Here is a 17647-nt window from a genome sequence, read left to right as displayed (position 1 = left end):
AACAGCCCCTCTCCACCACCACCACCTCACATGCAACACCCCGTCCCTTACTCACACATATCGGTCGTGGTCCCCGACAAAGAAACAACTTCCTGAAGAAAGATTCGAACGAAGCTGCTGTAGCTTATATTTTTCTAATGTACTTTGTAGAGGAAAACTTTGTGCTGGTCGCATGTTCAACAGACCCGCCTGGCTGTAATAGTCTAGTCGCTGCAGGGTCCATGCTGACTCCTGGCTCTGTGTGTGTGTGTATTTACTATTTTTGTCTGCTGAATCGAGCTATTAGCTCTTCGAACCCGAATTTCTAATTAATCTAGTTTTCCTCTATTATATTTACTACATATATTTCTCTCTAACTCACACACACACATTCCCAGGAAGCAGCCCGTAGCAGCTGTGTAACACCCAGGTACCTATTTACTGCTAGGTGAACAGGAGCGTCACGGTGAAAGAAATTGACTATTTTTTTCTGCCTCTGCCGGTGATCGAACCGGGGCTCTTAGGACTACGACCCCAGAGCGTTGTCCACTCAGCCGCAAGGTCGTCTTCTCAACTAAGAGGACGCGTTGTTTTACGTTATGGTAAATTAACGTTACAAATTTAACCTACTATGCAAAGTAACGGCTCACAAGTATCTACGTTTTCTATGCATTAGACTCGATAGATTAGGTTAGGTGAGGTGGGTTGTTTGGGTTCGTACGTTTCTGGTTAGGTTAGGAAGTTGAATTTTCGACGGAGCGGCAAATCAATAAACGTTTGCTTGGCAGTTTTGTTTTGTAAAACCTGGAACTGATGCGTGCGTCACGCTACGACCATTCTTGCGTCACGCTAAGACCATTTTTGCGTCACGCTAAGATCAATGTTGCGTCAAGGGTCTCTTGCGTCTCAAGAACTGTCTTTGCCTCTTTTGTATTTGTTTATGGGTCTGCGTACGTTTAGTACCCATATTGTACGGTCGCACGGTGTGTATATTCTTACAGTCGCACACCATACATACTCACACCGTCGTGTGGGTCACACACACACATTCATCCAGTCACATGATATACACATTCATAGAATCACGTGGTATAAACATTCCCACCATGTGGCATGCACATTCATACGGTCTCGCTTGTATTCACATTTATACAATCACATGGTATACACATTCGTGTCTGCCATGTGATCGTATACAATCACATGGTGTGTATGTCTAAACACGTCCAGACGATATTCACTATATTCACGATATTCACACAGATGTTGAGTGGAGGGTTGGAGAGCCTCGAACGTGGTATAGTTATAGCCCCATTAACGCAACCGACAACCCCATTCTTCTGCGTTATACGCCGTCGTTCGCTCTGGATTTATTCAGCCTCGTCTCCTTTTTGGTGTATTATACAATCCCAGCACGTTGGTGTATTGTTACGTTAAAAAAACGTTAAACGTTTTTGTAAGAGGGAAGTTGACGGGGATATAGAAAGTCTGTGCTTTTGACAAAGTCCGTGCTATGTAGTTAGAAACTGTACTGCTATGTTTGATGATCGGTAGTGTTAAGTTAGAAATCGTGCGCTTATCGGTTAACAACTGTTAACTGTCAAGCTAAAAGGTCTGGGGGTCAAGTTAAGAGGTCATCCCCCCAGGTTACAAAGTTTTGCTGTCAACTTGCAAGGTGTTGTTGTCAGGTTCTAGAGAACGTCTGTGCTCTTTATTAAACAAACATAAGATAATTGTCTGATTTTAAGGAAACCAGAAAGTGAACATTGTATGCAGAGGCAGATATTTTCTTTAGAATAGGGGCCCTAGTTCCTCCATCACAGGCAAAGGAACCCACTCTGCTGTTGCCATGTATGAGAAGAGAGGACTGAATCTCTTCCTCCTTGTTTGGGGTTTAACGTTCTCTAGATAAGCGGCAGACGACGGGAAGCTTAGACCCACCAACCCACTAGCAGAACTAAGAGAGAGAGAAAGAGATAGAGGAGGGATAAAAAACTATTTATTGAGGAGCTCGGCTTTCGTTATGAACCTATAATATGTGGCTGTATACTCATGTGACCAACAGCATTTAACTTTCACCTTGTTTCGTTTGCAGTGTATGGTCGTTAGTGCGTGTGTCTATACTCAAGGGGCCTTTGTGAATGTAGCTTCATACCCACGTGGCTGGCATTGTATATCAGGGGCTTGTTATATGTGGCAGTATTCCCATGTTTGGCTTGAATATCACTCAACTAACGAACTACTTGGCATTTAGTACATGGTTGAGATACGGCGTGCCTCTCCCCTCGCGTTTCTGTTTTGTGACTGATGTATGGTGCGTTTTTGGCATGCACAAGCGTCCTTCTTTCGCATGCTCAGTGCGCCTCGTGAATGCTGTTTCTCAGGGGTCCTGAGCGGGGAGGAAGAAGAAGAACAAGAAGAAGCGGCAGGTGGAGCGGTGCGAGGGGCTTCTTTGTTTATGTTTGGGCGCTAAACTTAGGGACTAGAGGTGGGTGGAGGGGCTGAGGGGGCGGGGAGGGAACACTCTCCATATCTTGGACGGCTGCAGTAGTGCTCCAAGGGTGTATATGCATCCCCGTCTCGCGCCACTTGTTGTTGCGTTCCTGCATTGGCTGCCTGGCTGGCTGGTTGGCTACCTGGCTGCCTGGCTGGCTGGTTGGCTACCTGGCTGCCTGGCTGGCTGGTTGGCTACCTGGCTGCCTGGCAGGCTGCTTGGCTGGCTGGCTGGCAGGCTCCCTGCCTGCCTGCCTGCCTGCCTGCCTGCCTGCCTGCCTGCCTGCATGGCTGCCTGCCTGCCTGCCTGCCTGCCTGCATGGCTGCCTGTCTGCCTGCCTGGCTGGCTGGCTGGCTGGCTGGCGCACATTTACCGAAGCATTTTGGTCATCTCTTAATATAGATGTCTCAGTGTTGTCTTTTGTGATATCAGATAGAAAAGTTCACATGAATAAAATTATATATATTTTAAATCTGCATTAGAATTAGTTTAAAAACCTTACCATGCTAACATTTAAGTGGTCTACAAGAAAAACTGCTACCAATAAATGATTATATATATATATATATATATATATATATATATATATATATATATATATATATATATATATATATATATATATATATATATATATATATATATATATATATATATATGTCGTAACTAGTAGCCAGAACGCACTTCTATGCCTACTATGCAAGGCCCGATTTGCCTAATAAGCCAAGTTTTCATGAATTAATTGTTTTTCGACTACCTAACCTACCTAACCTAACCTAACCTAACTTTTTCGGCTACCTAACCTAACCTAACCTATAAAGATATGTTAGGTTAGGTTAGGTAGGGTTGGTTAGGTTCGGTCATATATCTACGTTAATTTTAACTCCAATAAAAAAAAATTGACCTCATACAGAATGAAATGGGTAGCTTTATCATTTCATCAGAAAAAATTAGAGAAAATATATTATTTCAGGAAAACTTGGCTTATTAGGCAAATCGGGCCTTGCATAGTAGGCCGAGAAGTGCGTTCTGGCTACTAGGTACGACATATATATATATATATATATATATATATATATATATATATATATATATATATATATATATATATATATATATATATATAATATATTGTTAGCAGTTTTTCTTATAGACAAATGTTATTGAATATGACAGAAAGGGAAAGATCTATGATTCTATCAGGAATTTTCGCAATATTTCAATATCGCTAGAAAAGGAAATTAAAAAACTGTTTGTGTGTGTGTGTGTGTGTGTGTGTGTGTGTGTGTGTGTGTGTGTGTGTGTGTGTGTGTGTGTGTGTGTGTATCAATCGAGCATTGACTCTTGGATCCCGCCTTTCTAGCCATCGGTTGTTTACAGCAATAACTCCTCTCCCATTTCCCTATCATATCTAGTTTTAAAATTATGAATAGTTTGCGTCCACAACCTGCTCCTTAAATAGTGTGTGTGTGTGTGTGTGTGTGTGTGTGTGTGTGTGTGTGCGTGCGTGCGTGCGTACACACACATGTTCAGAAGAGGGTTCTTTGCGGAATATTTCATCTTAATACGCACCGCCAAATTGCATAATGCAATTAGTTTCGCGGTGGTCATTTGCATATCCACCTCCTAAGAACTTAATAATACTGGCATAATAGGAGATTATAATTCCAAACTTTCCTGAACAAAAAAATTGCCGTTGCAACCGAGGCAGATGTGTTGGCTGTGGTCTAGGGTGTCAGAGTGAGGGCCGTGGTCTAGGGTGTTAGGGTGAGGGCCTTGGGGTACGGTGTTAGGGTGAGAGCCTTGGTCTGGGGTGTTAGGGTGAAGGCCTTGGTCTAGAGTGTTAGGGTGAAAGCCGTGGTCTAGGGTGTTAGGGTGAGGGCCGTGGTCTAGGATGTTAGGGTGAGAGCCGTGGTCTAGGATGTTAGGGTGAGGGCCGTGGTCTAGGGTGTTAGGGTGAGGGCCGTGGTCTAGGGTGTTAGGGTGATGGCCGTGGTCTAGGGTGTTAGGGTGAGGGCCTTGGTGTAGGGTGTTAGGGTGAGGGCCGTGGTCTAGGGTGTTAGGGTGAGGGCCTTGGTGTAGGGTGTTAAGGTGAGAGCCTTGGTCTACGGTGTTAGGGTGAGAGCCTTGATCTAGGGTGTTAAGGTGAGGGTCTTGGTCTAGGGTGTCAGGGTGAGGGCCGTGGGCTAGGGTGTTAGGGTGAGGGCCTTGGTCTAGGGTGTTAGGGTGAGGGCCGTGGTCTAGGGTGTTAGGGTGAGGGCTGTGGTCTAGAGTATTAGGGTGAGGGCCGTGGTCTAGGGTGTTAGGGTGAGGGCGTGGTCTAGGGTGTCAGGGTGAGTGCCGTGGTCTAGGGTGAGAGCCTTGATCTAGGGTGTCAGGGTGAGGGCCGTGGTGTAGGGTGTTAGGTTGAGAGCCATGGTATTAGGTGCCAGGGTGAGGCATTTGAAATGGTGGTGATGGTTGTAGAGTGGTGATGGTTGTAGAGTGGTGATGGTTGTAGAGCAGTGATGGTTGTAGAGTGGTGATGGTTGTAGAGTGGTGATGGTTGTAGAGCAGTGATGGTTGTAGAGTGGTGATGGTTGTAGAGTGGTGATGGTTGTAGAGTAGTGATGGTTGTAGAGTAGTGATGGTTGTAGAGTGGTGATGGTTGTAGAGTGGTGATGGTTGTAGAGTGGTGATGGTTGTAGAGTGGTGATGGTTGTAGAGTGGTGATGGTTGTAGAGTGGTGATGGTTGTAGAGTGGTGATGGTTGTAGAGTAGTGATGGTTGTAGAGTGGTGATGGTTGTAGAGTGGTGATGGTTGTAGAGTGGTGATGGTTGTAGAGTAGTGATGGCTGTAGAGTGGTGATGGCTGTAGAGTGGTGATGGCTGTAGAGTGGTGATGGTTGTAGAGTAGTGGTACAATACGACTGGTAGCTGCTCGACACATAGAACAAGAGGACCCAACGCGGCACCACACAATATACAACCCGTCCTCTTACAAATTTCGTCGCTTCTCACTCGTATGCGCTACGGTTAAAAAAAAAGGTCGTAATTTGAAAATGAAAAATAATTGATAATAAATTTTTCATTTTTTTTTAACAAAACAGCAAGTTAAGGGTCCTCCGGTAGGTTAGGAGGGCAAAAAATTCTCCTAAGTTTTCAAAACGTCATGAAAGGCGTTAATTGAATGTTTCCTCTCCTACCCTAACAGCCACAGCCAGAGGACCCAAAACAGGAAACGGAACAATACGCCACTTTCGTGAGCCGATTTAATTTTCAAGCACGATTTTTTTCCGTGCTTGTATGTATGTGAAAATTGTATGTTACATGACAGAGGATCTTGATGAATATTGCCACATAATCGGCCATATTCATCAACAGTTCTCCCCCAGCCATGTTAAGTGTACGTAAATTTCAACCTGGTGTGCTCCGCTTCCCCCTCGTATGTCAAGCCTCCGTTCGCCTCGTCTCTCCTTTTCTCACCTTTCGTTGCCTCTCCTCGTGTTCCTTCGCGTGGCTCGCCTATCCCCCGCTTCCCTTTCCTAGCCAGAAGCCCAATATTCACGGGTGGACATGAATGTTTTACTGCCTCCTTCTCCTGCAAAAGTGTCCACTGTTTTCCTGTCGCGCGTCTCTCTCTATGGTTGTGTTTATCCTGTGTGTCTGTGCGCCTGCCACCCGCGGCGCCGGCCCTCCAGTCTCGTCTTAGTGTAAAGCTTTTTGGGCTCCTTATTTGATGTAATTGAAAGCTGGTTTGAACTAAGGCTCATTGGGAATGACACTGAACTGCGCGGGACCAAAGAGCCAAAGCTCAAACCCCCGCAAGCACAATTAGGTGAGTACTGATTTTCATAATGAAACTACAAGAAAAAAGGTGATATTTTTGTCATCGAGTTAGCTGAAGCTAACTTTGACCCTTGGGACTCATTTATTTGATGAGCTTATTATATGTTTTCATTTGGAATTATTCATATTTTAAGTGCTACGTTTTGTGTTAGTAATAGATTGAGGCACATGCAAATTGTTAGTGTGTTACCGAAGGCTCTGTTATTGTGCAATAGAGCCTCCATATGATTGCTTGACGATTTCACTGGTACGCGCGCGCACACACACTCAGTTGATTGACAGTTGAGAGGCGGGACCAAAGAGCCAGAGCTCAACCCCCCGCAAGCACAACTAGGTGAGTACACACACCCGCAACGTACATCGCAATATACATCAAGCAATTCTCTCTCTCAAACGTTGTATACTATAGCACAAAATCTGAAATAAAATTTAAATTTTTATGGCTACAGCCAGTGAACATTTGGATACCATTGAGCGCCTATCGCTCGGCTGCACAGGGCACATTTGTGTACATGAGTGAGCGCTCGGATGGATACGTTTGTTTGTGCACTTGCTTCCGGTCGTAGCAGTGGTATTCATCCGGTCGTAGCAGTGGTATTCATCCGGTCGTAACAGTGGTATTCATCCGGTCGTAACAGTGGTATTCATCCGGTCGTAGCAGTGGTATTCATCCGGTCGTAGCAGTGGTACTCATCCGGTCGTAGCAGTGGTATTCATCGGTCGTAGCAGTGATATTCATCCGGTCGTAGCAGTGGTATTCATCCGGTCGTAGCAGTGGTATTCATCCGGTCGTAGCAGTGGTATTCACCCGGTCGTAACAGTGGTATTCATCCGGTCGTAACAGTAGTATTCATCCGGTCGTAACAGTGGTACCCCACCGGTCGTAGTAGTGGTACATCTCCGGTCGTAACAGTGGTACCCCATATATTATTGTGTCAAGAGTCGTGTTTGAAAAAAGAAAGTCATGACTAAATGCATTTGCCTGTAAGAGCTTTCCGACCGTCAGGTGACATGTAGTGCACCCTCCCCCTCTCCGTCCCATACCTCAGCCTCCCCCATCCCATCCCAACCTCACCCTATCCCCTCCCTAACCCTATCCCTTCCCCCACATACCGCCTCCCTAACCTCGAACCAATCTAGCCCACCCGTACGCCTCCCTCAGCACTCCCGCGGGGTCATGTGAGAGAAAAGACGCTCACCCATGGAGGCAACGCCGAGGACCAACGAGAGACACGTAACGCGAATTAACGAAATATTTTCGTTAACCTCTCTGGTGGCCCGTGCTTGGAAGCTACATGGCTGAACCTGAGGGAGGGGTTTCAACTCCCGTCCCTGGTATGGTGGTACAAATTTGCATGTGTCGTAGTATAGCGTAGAAAATACATAGAGTTATGAATTTTTATGAACAAAAGCAAGAATATGTTGTACTGGACCATGGTAACGTAAATTTTTCTTGTAAATTTTACTCTCAACGTGTAAATTTGTTTACAGTTGTTGTTACATTGTGGATATTTGCTGTGGACAGCTACACCCAATTTTATACACATTGTATAGTTTAAAAGAGTTTTGTGCACAGTGGACAACATACACAGTTTTGTGCATATTGGACATTGTACACGGATTAGCGCAGTTTTGTATTCAACGAAGAATTATATGCAGTGTTATGCACAATGAAAAGTTTGTCACCGTTTTGTACACAATGCAGATCTTTATGTAGTGTCGTACAGTGGACAGTTTAACACAGGGTGTCCTAAGGGTGTCCTTGGAGCAGATACCTGGGAAGGACACGGGGAATAAGATGTTCTAATTTGTCTAGTCAGACATAACGCTGTCCGGATATGGGAGTGAGTTTTAACGTGCCATGTGATCAGACATGGAAGAGCCCGGTGTCTTCAATATTATTGGTCAGGGATGAAAGACTGTTTTTAAGGCATTTATTTTATCAATTGTAATAGAATGTAAATATGTCTTTGGAAAAAAAAAGTGTAATTCTTGGTGCGTCTTGAAAATAAAAATACATTACTAGATGTTTCTGAAAATGAGACTATTTATAAAGGATTCTTTGGTAAAGTTTTTAATTGTGATTTAAAAAAAATCAGAAAAAATACATAATCGAGTGGAGATTCACTGCCAATTTGAAAAAAAAACAGTTAAAATTTATATTCAAAAACGTGTGAAGAAAACAGGCAGAATGTAACAAGCAGTGATACGAGATAGAGACAAAGAAATTGAAAAATATTTCACTTGGACAAATTGAAAAAAAGAAAAGAAAATCCTGGTTTAAAGTGTCGTAAGAGCTTAGACTTAATATAGCTGAAATATTGGCAAATAGATCTAATATTTCAGCAAACACAGATACCTATGCATAATAGGAACTTAAATTACAACAACAATATTTAGTATTTGTCTATATTTATATGGTGCTGATTCGCTATAAATGAAAACCTTACAGTAACTTATCAGTTTGTACGTGTTTGTGTGTGTGTGTGTGCGTGTGTGTGTGTGTGTGTGTGTGAGTGCGTGTGTGAGTGTGCGTGTTAATTCAGATGGATTTCCAAAGGTTTTGAAGTGATATATTTGCAATGTGTTGATGTTGCATTGTTTCAAACATGTTGCTGTAGCAGTACGGCCCAACTTGTTAACATAGCATTATAGCCATACATGTTGACGAGACGTTGCTAACGAGACATTCAGACTGCCTCACCAGCACGTTACTTTCCTTTCCAGATAAGCCTATATATTTTTTACAGTGATATGGCCTAAAAAACAGGACGATAGAGCCAAAATTAAATCCTTTCCAAAATACTAGACAAGAACAATGGTAAAGTGAAGGGAATAGAGAACAGAGATCGTGGTGAGATGTTCCAAGGTTAAGAAGAACAAGGAGGAGGAGGAGAACAAGAAGAAAGGAAGAAGGAAGAGCAGAATAAGAGACAGTGAAGAAGAACGGTGCGTGCGGGTGGTGGGTGATCCAGGGGAAGAGGGGCTCCTCTTGGAGCACTTGAGTGCTGGAGACCTCGGCAAGAACCCAAAGGTAAGACTGATTCTGTTCTGATTTCCCCTCCCCCCCCCCTTCCCCCTTCAGTGTAGAGACACCACCCCCCACTCCTCCTCTCAGCACCTTCCCTTTGGTTCATCGTCCCAGTGATTGGTACATTGTTATGGTGGTACCAAGGCGTCCGGGACGGTAATTGATTGTTAGGCGTTAGCCGGTCAATGTTGACGTGGTCGGCAACATATTGCCGCTGCCGCTGAATGTCGCTGCCGCTGTAGCTGACTGTCGCTGCCGCTGTAGCTGACTGTCGTTGCCGCTGCAGCTGACTGTCGCTGCCGCGAGAACTGACTGTCGCTACAGCTATAAGTGCCACTGCCATAGTAACCCGATTGTCACTACCAAGTTAAAAACTATTATTTCCATGATAACCTCGTATCACTACCATGGTAACCCAGTGCCACTATCATGGACAACAACCGTTACTACCATAGCACCGATTGTCTAGAGAGTAAATGACCATCCGGACCGCAGCAGCTGATGACGGAGAAAACAGTCGATTAATTATTATCCAAGGGAATTAGGACTCAATTTTTGCGTGATAATTTTAAATTATGCGACACTAAGTATTTATCCAGAATTAAACCAATTATTAAGATGGTTATCAGGGCGGCCAGTCTATTTATGATGATAGTCACTAATGATTAATATCGTAACGAATCATTTTGAGCGGGAACGTTAACTAAAATAACAATAGATTTACAAGCCGATAACCGATTACTAAGATAAGAAATTATGATGAAAAGGAAAGTGAATAAGAAGATTGCCAGTAATAATGAGGTTTGTACCTGATTACCATTAACACAGTGAGTGGTTCTCCGCTTAGTGTGTGAAGGTCGGAGAATGACATCATTCCTGGTAGTTGATGTGGCATCATTCCCCGAGGTTGCTGAGTCTCATAGACTCTCAAACTAAAAACAAAATTATATTTGCCTCTTTTAGTAACCCAAATAGACTGTTGGGCCCCAAAAATTTACGTTTTATATGCAATCAGCCCAAATGGCACATTAAAAAATGGAAAAGTAACCAAAGAACTTAATCTAACGTGTCCAGGGCGAAAATAAACAATCCTTAGGCCCTAAAATGTGTGTGCTATACTATGCCTAGGAATGTTTAGGTATTTTTTTTGTTTTACCTTTTTCCATTCCCCTCTACAAAATTAAATGTACAGAACGTAAACATTGATGGCTACAACAGTCCTTCTTTGTACGGTCGACCAAATAGCTGCTATGGGATAGGTTGGTGAAGGATAGAGACAATGTACTGGTTGTTTCTTAGGAAACTATCAAGGGGATGTATGCACCGTGAGGTTTACCTCGCAGAAATATATATATATATATATATATATATATATATATATATATATATATATATATATATATATATATATATATATATATATATATATATATATACAGAGAAGTTTACCTCGCAGCAAGGGATATATGCACCAAAAGGTTGACTCTGCTTCTCGATGTATTTTCACCGATAGTTTACTTTAGTTCTGAACAAAAGTTTAGGTGCCACGTGAACTTGCTGGTTGGTCAGGAGGCTATTGTGGTGGCTGGAATAACCCTCCCGCGGTTGGTAGGTCTGAAATTCAACAGCAAACCAAAGCAACAAACGCTGAACTGCATTTTAATTTAAACAATGTTAAGCGACGCGAAGTAATATATAAAACAGTCCTTTTATTTAGTTCATACGTCCAACTTTTTCTGTTTGAGGAAAATAGCGTTGAGAGTACTAGTTTTGGCGCGAGGTAAATACAGGATTATTACCCCCTGCTGGACAGGGAGGGATAATGGGAGTAATGGAACTAATGTCTGGGAGCCTACCGACTTGACATGTTTTTAGTTTTTGAATGCTGTATAATAATAAAAGTCAGAATTATACATATAATGGAGATGTTAAGGATATGGAACAGACACCGTGAACTTTCGTCAATGATGTAAACAAAGCAGTTTGTTGACCATTTTCCTTTCCATTACATTTGTCTCCCCCTGTGTTTCACGTGTTTGCAAGATTCTGCCGAGGCGCAGTTTGGTCAAAGTAATGTTCTCGTATGAGTGACTGTAGAGAGAGGCGCCGTCGGGGTTATTGGCGTCCTTAGGATCACAAGAGGTGCTTGGGACGCCAATACTCTTAAGTCCCGAGCTGTGTGAGCTGCTCCGGTTCCTGTGTTCAATTGATTTTCAGTGTAGTTTGTTGTCCCGCTTGATTTTTGAAGCGTAATAAATTTTCTCCTTACACGTAGCTGACCTTTTTTAACCTTAATTGTCACACAATTTAAATGAATGAGAACTCAATGTAAATCTAATTTTATATTGTTAAATATGGAAACACTCACACATCCGAGATGGCTAAAACTGTTATTGTTAGACTGGCTGCTCTTTTAAGACACTCTCCCGGCTAGGACAAGCGATTTGTATCCTCCTTGCTGTAATTATATTCATTTGTGTGGCTTTCTGTCTATATTTCAGTGTTGAGGATTGTGTCCTCGGTGAGGACGCATGTGAGGGACGGCGGCGAGGGTGGCGTGGAGGTGTTGGTGGCCGCGTGGTGAGGGCATGATGGTGCCGTGATGGTGAGCGGCAGGTGGTGCGCGACCTCGCCTGCCCCCTGCTGCTGCTACCTCCCGCACGGCGCCGCCCCTCCCGGCCTCTGACAATGCGGTCGACTCCGCGGGCTGGTGGGGGCGGCGGCGGCGCCTTGACCTCGTCTGCGTCCTCAAGCAGAAGTACCTGCGGTTCCAAGTGACTAGGATTGGGGACGTCCCGACGGGGGGGGCGTGGCCCCCCTAACGGCGGGGGGCGCGCCTCTGGCCGCTATGTGCGGGGTTGTCTCCGCGTGGTGCAGGTGAGCGCGCGCTACCTCATCTCCGCCAGTCGCGCACCTTCCACCATGATGCGATCGAAAAAAAAGGAAGGCAACCTTAAGCCTTCCCGCAAGCTAGATAAGCGGTCTAGCCGCGGGGTTATGTTCGAAAACGAAGAGCTGCGCATGCGTACTATAGAGATCAACGCCGAGGTGGACCGCGGTCAGTCAGATCTACGCAAGCTCAAGAGAGAAAACGAAACTCTGAAGCAGCAGGTGTGGACGCTGCGCGACGAGTACGACAAACTCGAGAACTTTGTGAAAAATATGGACGGCGATAGTGATGACGACGACGATGATGACGATGACGATGAGGAGGACGAGCTGGAGCAGAGGCTCTGCCGGGGCAAAATTAACGAGGAGGAAGGGGAGGACGAGGACGATGAAGAAGCGAACGTAGAAACAGATAATTTAGAAAATTTACAAAAAGTGTATAGTGGCAAAATGCGGAGTGTAGAATATACCATGCGTCAGGCGGCGACCATGGAGAGTGGGCTGGCGGGGGGCTGCAGCCAGGCTCAGTGTGCGGGAGTGCCAGCCGGAGCCGCGTGTGCCGCCCCAGTAGACGGCCTGGCCCAGCCGGGGTCGGTGCGGGTGTGCCTCCCCGACGACACACCTGCTTTCGGCGATGTCGGGGAGGGGGGTGCGTCGCCCCCAGACCCCCTTCAGCCCATAACTACTGAAACCTATTTATCTCAAACTGACCATTTCAATCTCGATCAACTTCTTGATTTCGCTTCCTCATTTCACTACGATAGGCGGAAGCACCTCGCAGAGCCGCTGGCGATGGCTCTACCGCCCGAGGAGGAGCGACCGCCCTCTCCCTCCAGGGACAAGGTGATCCCTGACCCTTCCTACTCCACCGTCAGGCGGCGCTCAGCAACTGTCATCGAGAAACTGAAGGGGAGTGCCAGTAGCGGGGCTCTGGTGAAGGAGGTGAAGCAACTGTCTTTGTGTAAGGACGGTGCCACGAACCCAGTGCCCGTGAGCGAGTCCCCGGAAGTGACACACACTACGACAGTTAACTACACACGATCTTCCTATTTCTTCTCCGGTCCTTTGAATGGCAGTCGGAGTCAGTCTCTAGGCACTGGCCTCAACTCTGCTGCCAGTGTCACTCGGCCCCCTAGCAGCCCCGCCGGCCCCCTCTACTCCTCCAGCAGTGCCTGCAACATTGGCACATCTTCCTCGCTGGATGCTGGGCTGCCTCTCGTGTCCGTCTTCAACCCGCGGGCCTCTCTGGTGCGTCTCAATAGCATAGAACCCAATACTCTGATGGTGTCCGTGGCTGAAATGCCTCAGCTGTGGGACATTACCACACAAGAAATAATAGACGAGCTTGAACAGCAGGCGGAAGGAACGTTGCACTCCATCCGCGGTGTGCGCGTGGTAGGTCGCGCAGCTTACATCAGCCTGGGACGTCGCGACGCCCTCCAGCAGCTGCTGAACCACGGCCTCACCGTCCGTGGAGGCAAGGTACCACTCATTGACATCACTCGTGAGTCCATCGTCCTAGCGCTCACGGGCGTCCCTCACTACATCGCCGACGCCACCCTCGTCATCCTCCTTTCGGCCTTCGGCACGATCATTGGCGAGCTCGAGCGGCGGTTCTACAAAGGCGTGGACACAGGCGAGCGGTTCGTGCGGATGAAGCTCAAGAAGCACGTGAAGCTGCCCAAGTACGTGACTGTTGGGGGGTGTCGCATCGTGCTGACGGTGCACGGGCGCGATGCCCCCGCGCAGCTGCACGTGCCGGAGTGGGGAGGCGCCAAGTTGTCTCCCGCGCCTCCACCCCCGCCCCACTCGGCCCACGGCCCGCAAGCCACCGATCCCTCCCACACAGACCTCACCACCCCGGTCTCCCCGGACTCAGGTCAGTGTTCTGAACCATCCTCGAGTGATAAGTCCTGTGAGCGTATAGAGGGGCGGGACGGGGTGGTCCGCGTAGAGGCCGGCGCACAAAATGATTCTCGAATGACCACTAAGGCGTCTAAGACTTTTTCCAGCAGGTGTATAGTAAACCTGAAGCTGCCGGAAAGACCAGCGGCGGCAACTGCGATACCCCGCGTACGCGACAACGTGAATCCGCGGGACCCGGTTGGTCCATGCCAGAGTGGGGGCGGCCTGGTGGTCAGTACTGGCACGCCATCCACGCCGATGGCTGCTGGGCATGTGCTGCGGGCGGGGTCGTTGTACCGGGGTACTCGAGGCCCGGACCCGCCCTCCACCACGGCGGGTACCGGGGGCAATTCTCCGATCATTTCCAGGAGACTTTCGCGCCTCGGCATGGATTGCCGCCCACCCGAGTCGCCACGCCCACGTCCCAACTCTGTGGTGTTCGAGGAGCAGCCGCGGGAGGTGCCGACGGCATCCCGTGCGCTCTTGACGCCGCAGTATCACTCCCACGTGGTGGCCTCCTCCTCCGGCCCTATGCCTCTCGCCAACGGCATCCTGCGCAAAGCCTCTGGGTCAGAGCAGGAGGCGCTGCTCCCTGCCAGCCAGCGCTGTGCCGCCTCCATCAGAAACAGACTAAAAATAGGTCGCAGCATGTCGTACGACGCAGGTAAACAGAAACTAGCCGCCGAGAAAGAAAAGAAAAAACTGAACAAAATGGAAAGCATTAGTGAGAATACAATCAATGACGATGTGAGTGACATCACGCCCCTGGGCGCCGGGGCTCGAAGAGACTCCGAGAAGAGCTCCGTCAGTGCCAACAGTAAGAGCAGCACCAACACCACCAAAAAGAAGGAGCCGGCAATAGACCTGCCGTGGTGTGGCTGCTGGGGCAACGGTTGTTTCTAGTGCGTAGCATTCACTGGTACCAGTTCCATCCTTTATATTTATCGTTATTTTCTAGTCAATACTTCCTCGCTCCCAACGTTACCTAGTCTTCATCAAGTAGTGGATTAGTCTTGGGCAGAGTCCAGAAACACACGTCTTGGCTGAGTCGTTGTATATATCATGTCCTCTGATCAATGCCACATTTACCATGTTTAATTTTACACCATTGTCAGCAATCAGAACACTGCAACCAGTCATTGTGTTGAAATATCACATGATTATATCAGCAAATCTAAATAATATTGTTTATTGTATTTGTATTCCATGAATGCAATAAGTGTTCATTATATACATATATTAATAAAAGTGTTCATCATATATATATATATATATACGTTTATATTATATAATATATATATATATATATATATATATATATATATATATATATATATATATATATATATATATATATATATATATATATATATATATATATATATATATATATACACGTACGTGTAAAACACGCGTCTTATTTAAGTCGTAGTGTCCTTGCAATAAGACTTTCACAGGTGGTTCTTCCTGGAACTTTAAACATGTGGAACCCCTCCACGACACTGCTCCACTGTGGGAGTGTTGTGGTGGTCCCACGCCTAGGGGTCACTGCAGGTCATGTGCCGTGTGTGTGTGTGTACCTCAGGGCACCGTAGCTCACTGGCCTCGCACCGTCACCATCACCAACTACCATAAGGTACTGCCATCCTTCTGTTTAATCCTAATCCTATATTTTTTTCCAGAAATGGGTGTAGTTATTTAATTTAAAATTGTCACACAATGTTTAGACAGGAGTTAGGCAAATATGACTTGAATATATCAGTAAATCTATATAATATTGTTTATTATATTTGTATTCCATGAATGCAAATTTATATTGCGGCCTACTGAAACATAAGATCATTACCAGTGCAACATTGATACGTCAACAGAATGACTGGTTGCGTGCGACATTGTAGTTTCTGTAAGCATATCAGATGCGGCAGTCAGTCATTTCGGCCTGAGACGGAAAATTCACAGCTCTCTCTCTCCCCTATGACACCCTTTCCCTATTATCCTTTTGTTTCGGTACAAAAAGGAATTCCTCAGTTGTTTTTCTCCACGCTCTTGGTTCTCTTTTAACTGTTCAGAAATGGGACCTGAGAGACAAGAGTAACTGAAGAATAAATACTCTTCTCACAGGTCTGAAAATGATGAAATTACACGACGTTTCGGCCTGTCCAATACCATTATCAAGTCGTGTAATCACTTGATAATGGTCCAGGATCTTAAGCGTCGTCAATTCCTTTATTTTCAGATCTGTGGGTTGGGGTGTTTATTTTTCAGAGACTTTATTGTGAATTATTGTCTAAAAGAGTGAATAAACAGAGTTGAATCTTAACAGACGGTGTTCCATAAGACTCAATATTGCTATGCAAATGGGACAAAAAATTACCCCTTTAAGCTTAAATGAACGCGGTGTAGGGCTCTAGGCCAAAAACAAATCTGGAAAAGTATTTTTGTGGGTAATGAAGCACTCAGCCCATCAGTGTGATGAGAGGCCAGATGGTCAGTATTCTCCGGACACACTAGAGCCAGGCGGCACTCACTGGGGCCAATCAGGCCATTGTAAACACATCAGAATCATTTTGGCACACACTGCTGCCAGCTAGGCCTCTGTAAACACATTAGAATAATTTTGGCACCCAATGGTGCCAACCAGGTTCTTGTCAACACCCTGTGATCCGAAACCCAGCTATGCTAAGTGAAATTCGTATTCTTTCGCAGCTGCCCTTGTGTCATTCACGTAAATTATAAAATATCAAAGAACTATATAGTCTTCAAAACTGGTGACATTAAAATTAAGAAATATGATCCTGGTCCTAGTTACGTCACAAATCACCTCTATATAAATTTTGTCATTATTAATTGTAATTCCCGATCAGTAGAAATTTGGCAGGTTACACAAAACAATATTTCAAATAACCATTAAACCAAATGGTCAAAATATATTTCTCAATACTGTACTGGAATTGAAGAATTCGTAAGGGCAACTAAATAACCAAACAATACAAAAAATTATACCAATATATATATGTATATATATATATATATATATATATATATATATATATATATATATATATATATATATATATATATATATATATATATATATATATATATATATATATATATATATATATATATATATATATACTATGGTCAGACAGTGTCAGACCACGAAGGAAGAATTGAAACAGGAAATTCGAAGGAAGCTCCTGTTGCAATCCTTCCACCACGGGATGGGTATGGGGTGCGTAATAACGAAAGAAATTGAAAATTCATGGTCTGACACTGTCACATTTTTCATCACGTGTTAATTTTCGTGATTTACACACACACACACAAACATACATTATATATATATATATATATATATATATATATATATATATATATATATATATATATATATATATATAACTGAAAACTCACACCCCAGAAGTGACTCGAACCCATACTCCCACAACTGGTATGTACAGGGACGCCTTAATCCGCTTGACCATCACGACCGGACATAAGGAAGTGATAGCCGAGGC

The 17647-nt window shown here is 45.1% G+C and overlaps 1 protein-coding gene across 2 annotated transcripts in view; it reads left to right on the top strand.

Moving 5' to 3' along the window:
* Positions 1–15379, top strand: part of LOC123752409 (uncharacterized) — a 270374-nt gene extending 254995 nt beyond the window's left edge. For both annotated transcript variants that reach the window (XM_069312957.1, XM_045734463.2), the window contains exons 2-3: positions 9029–9335; positions 11834–15379. In XM_069312957.1, the coding sequence (XP_069169058.1) occupies positions 12255–15029 (2775 nt within the window). In that variant the 5' untranslated portion in view covers positions 9029–9335; positions 11834–12254 and the 3' untranslated portion in view covers positions 15030–15379. The remainder of the gene's footprint in view (positions 1–9028; positions 9336–11833) is intronic.
* Positions 15380–17647: the final 2268 nt, after the last annotated feature.

The sequence above is a fragment of the Procambarus clarkii genome, chromosome 7 (genome assembly GCF_040958095.1).
Source record: "Procambarus clarkii isolate CNS0578487 chromosome 7, FALCON_Pclarkii_2.0, whole genome shotgun sequence".
Lineage (NCBI taxonomy): Eukaryota > Metazoa > Arthropoda > Malacostraca > Decapoda > Cambaridae > Procambarus > Procambarus clarkii.
Note: the sequence above shows the minus strand (reverse complement) of the source record. Positions and strands in the feature narration are given on the sequence as shown.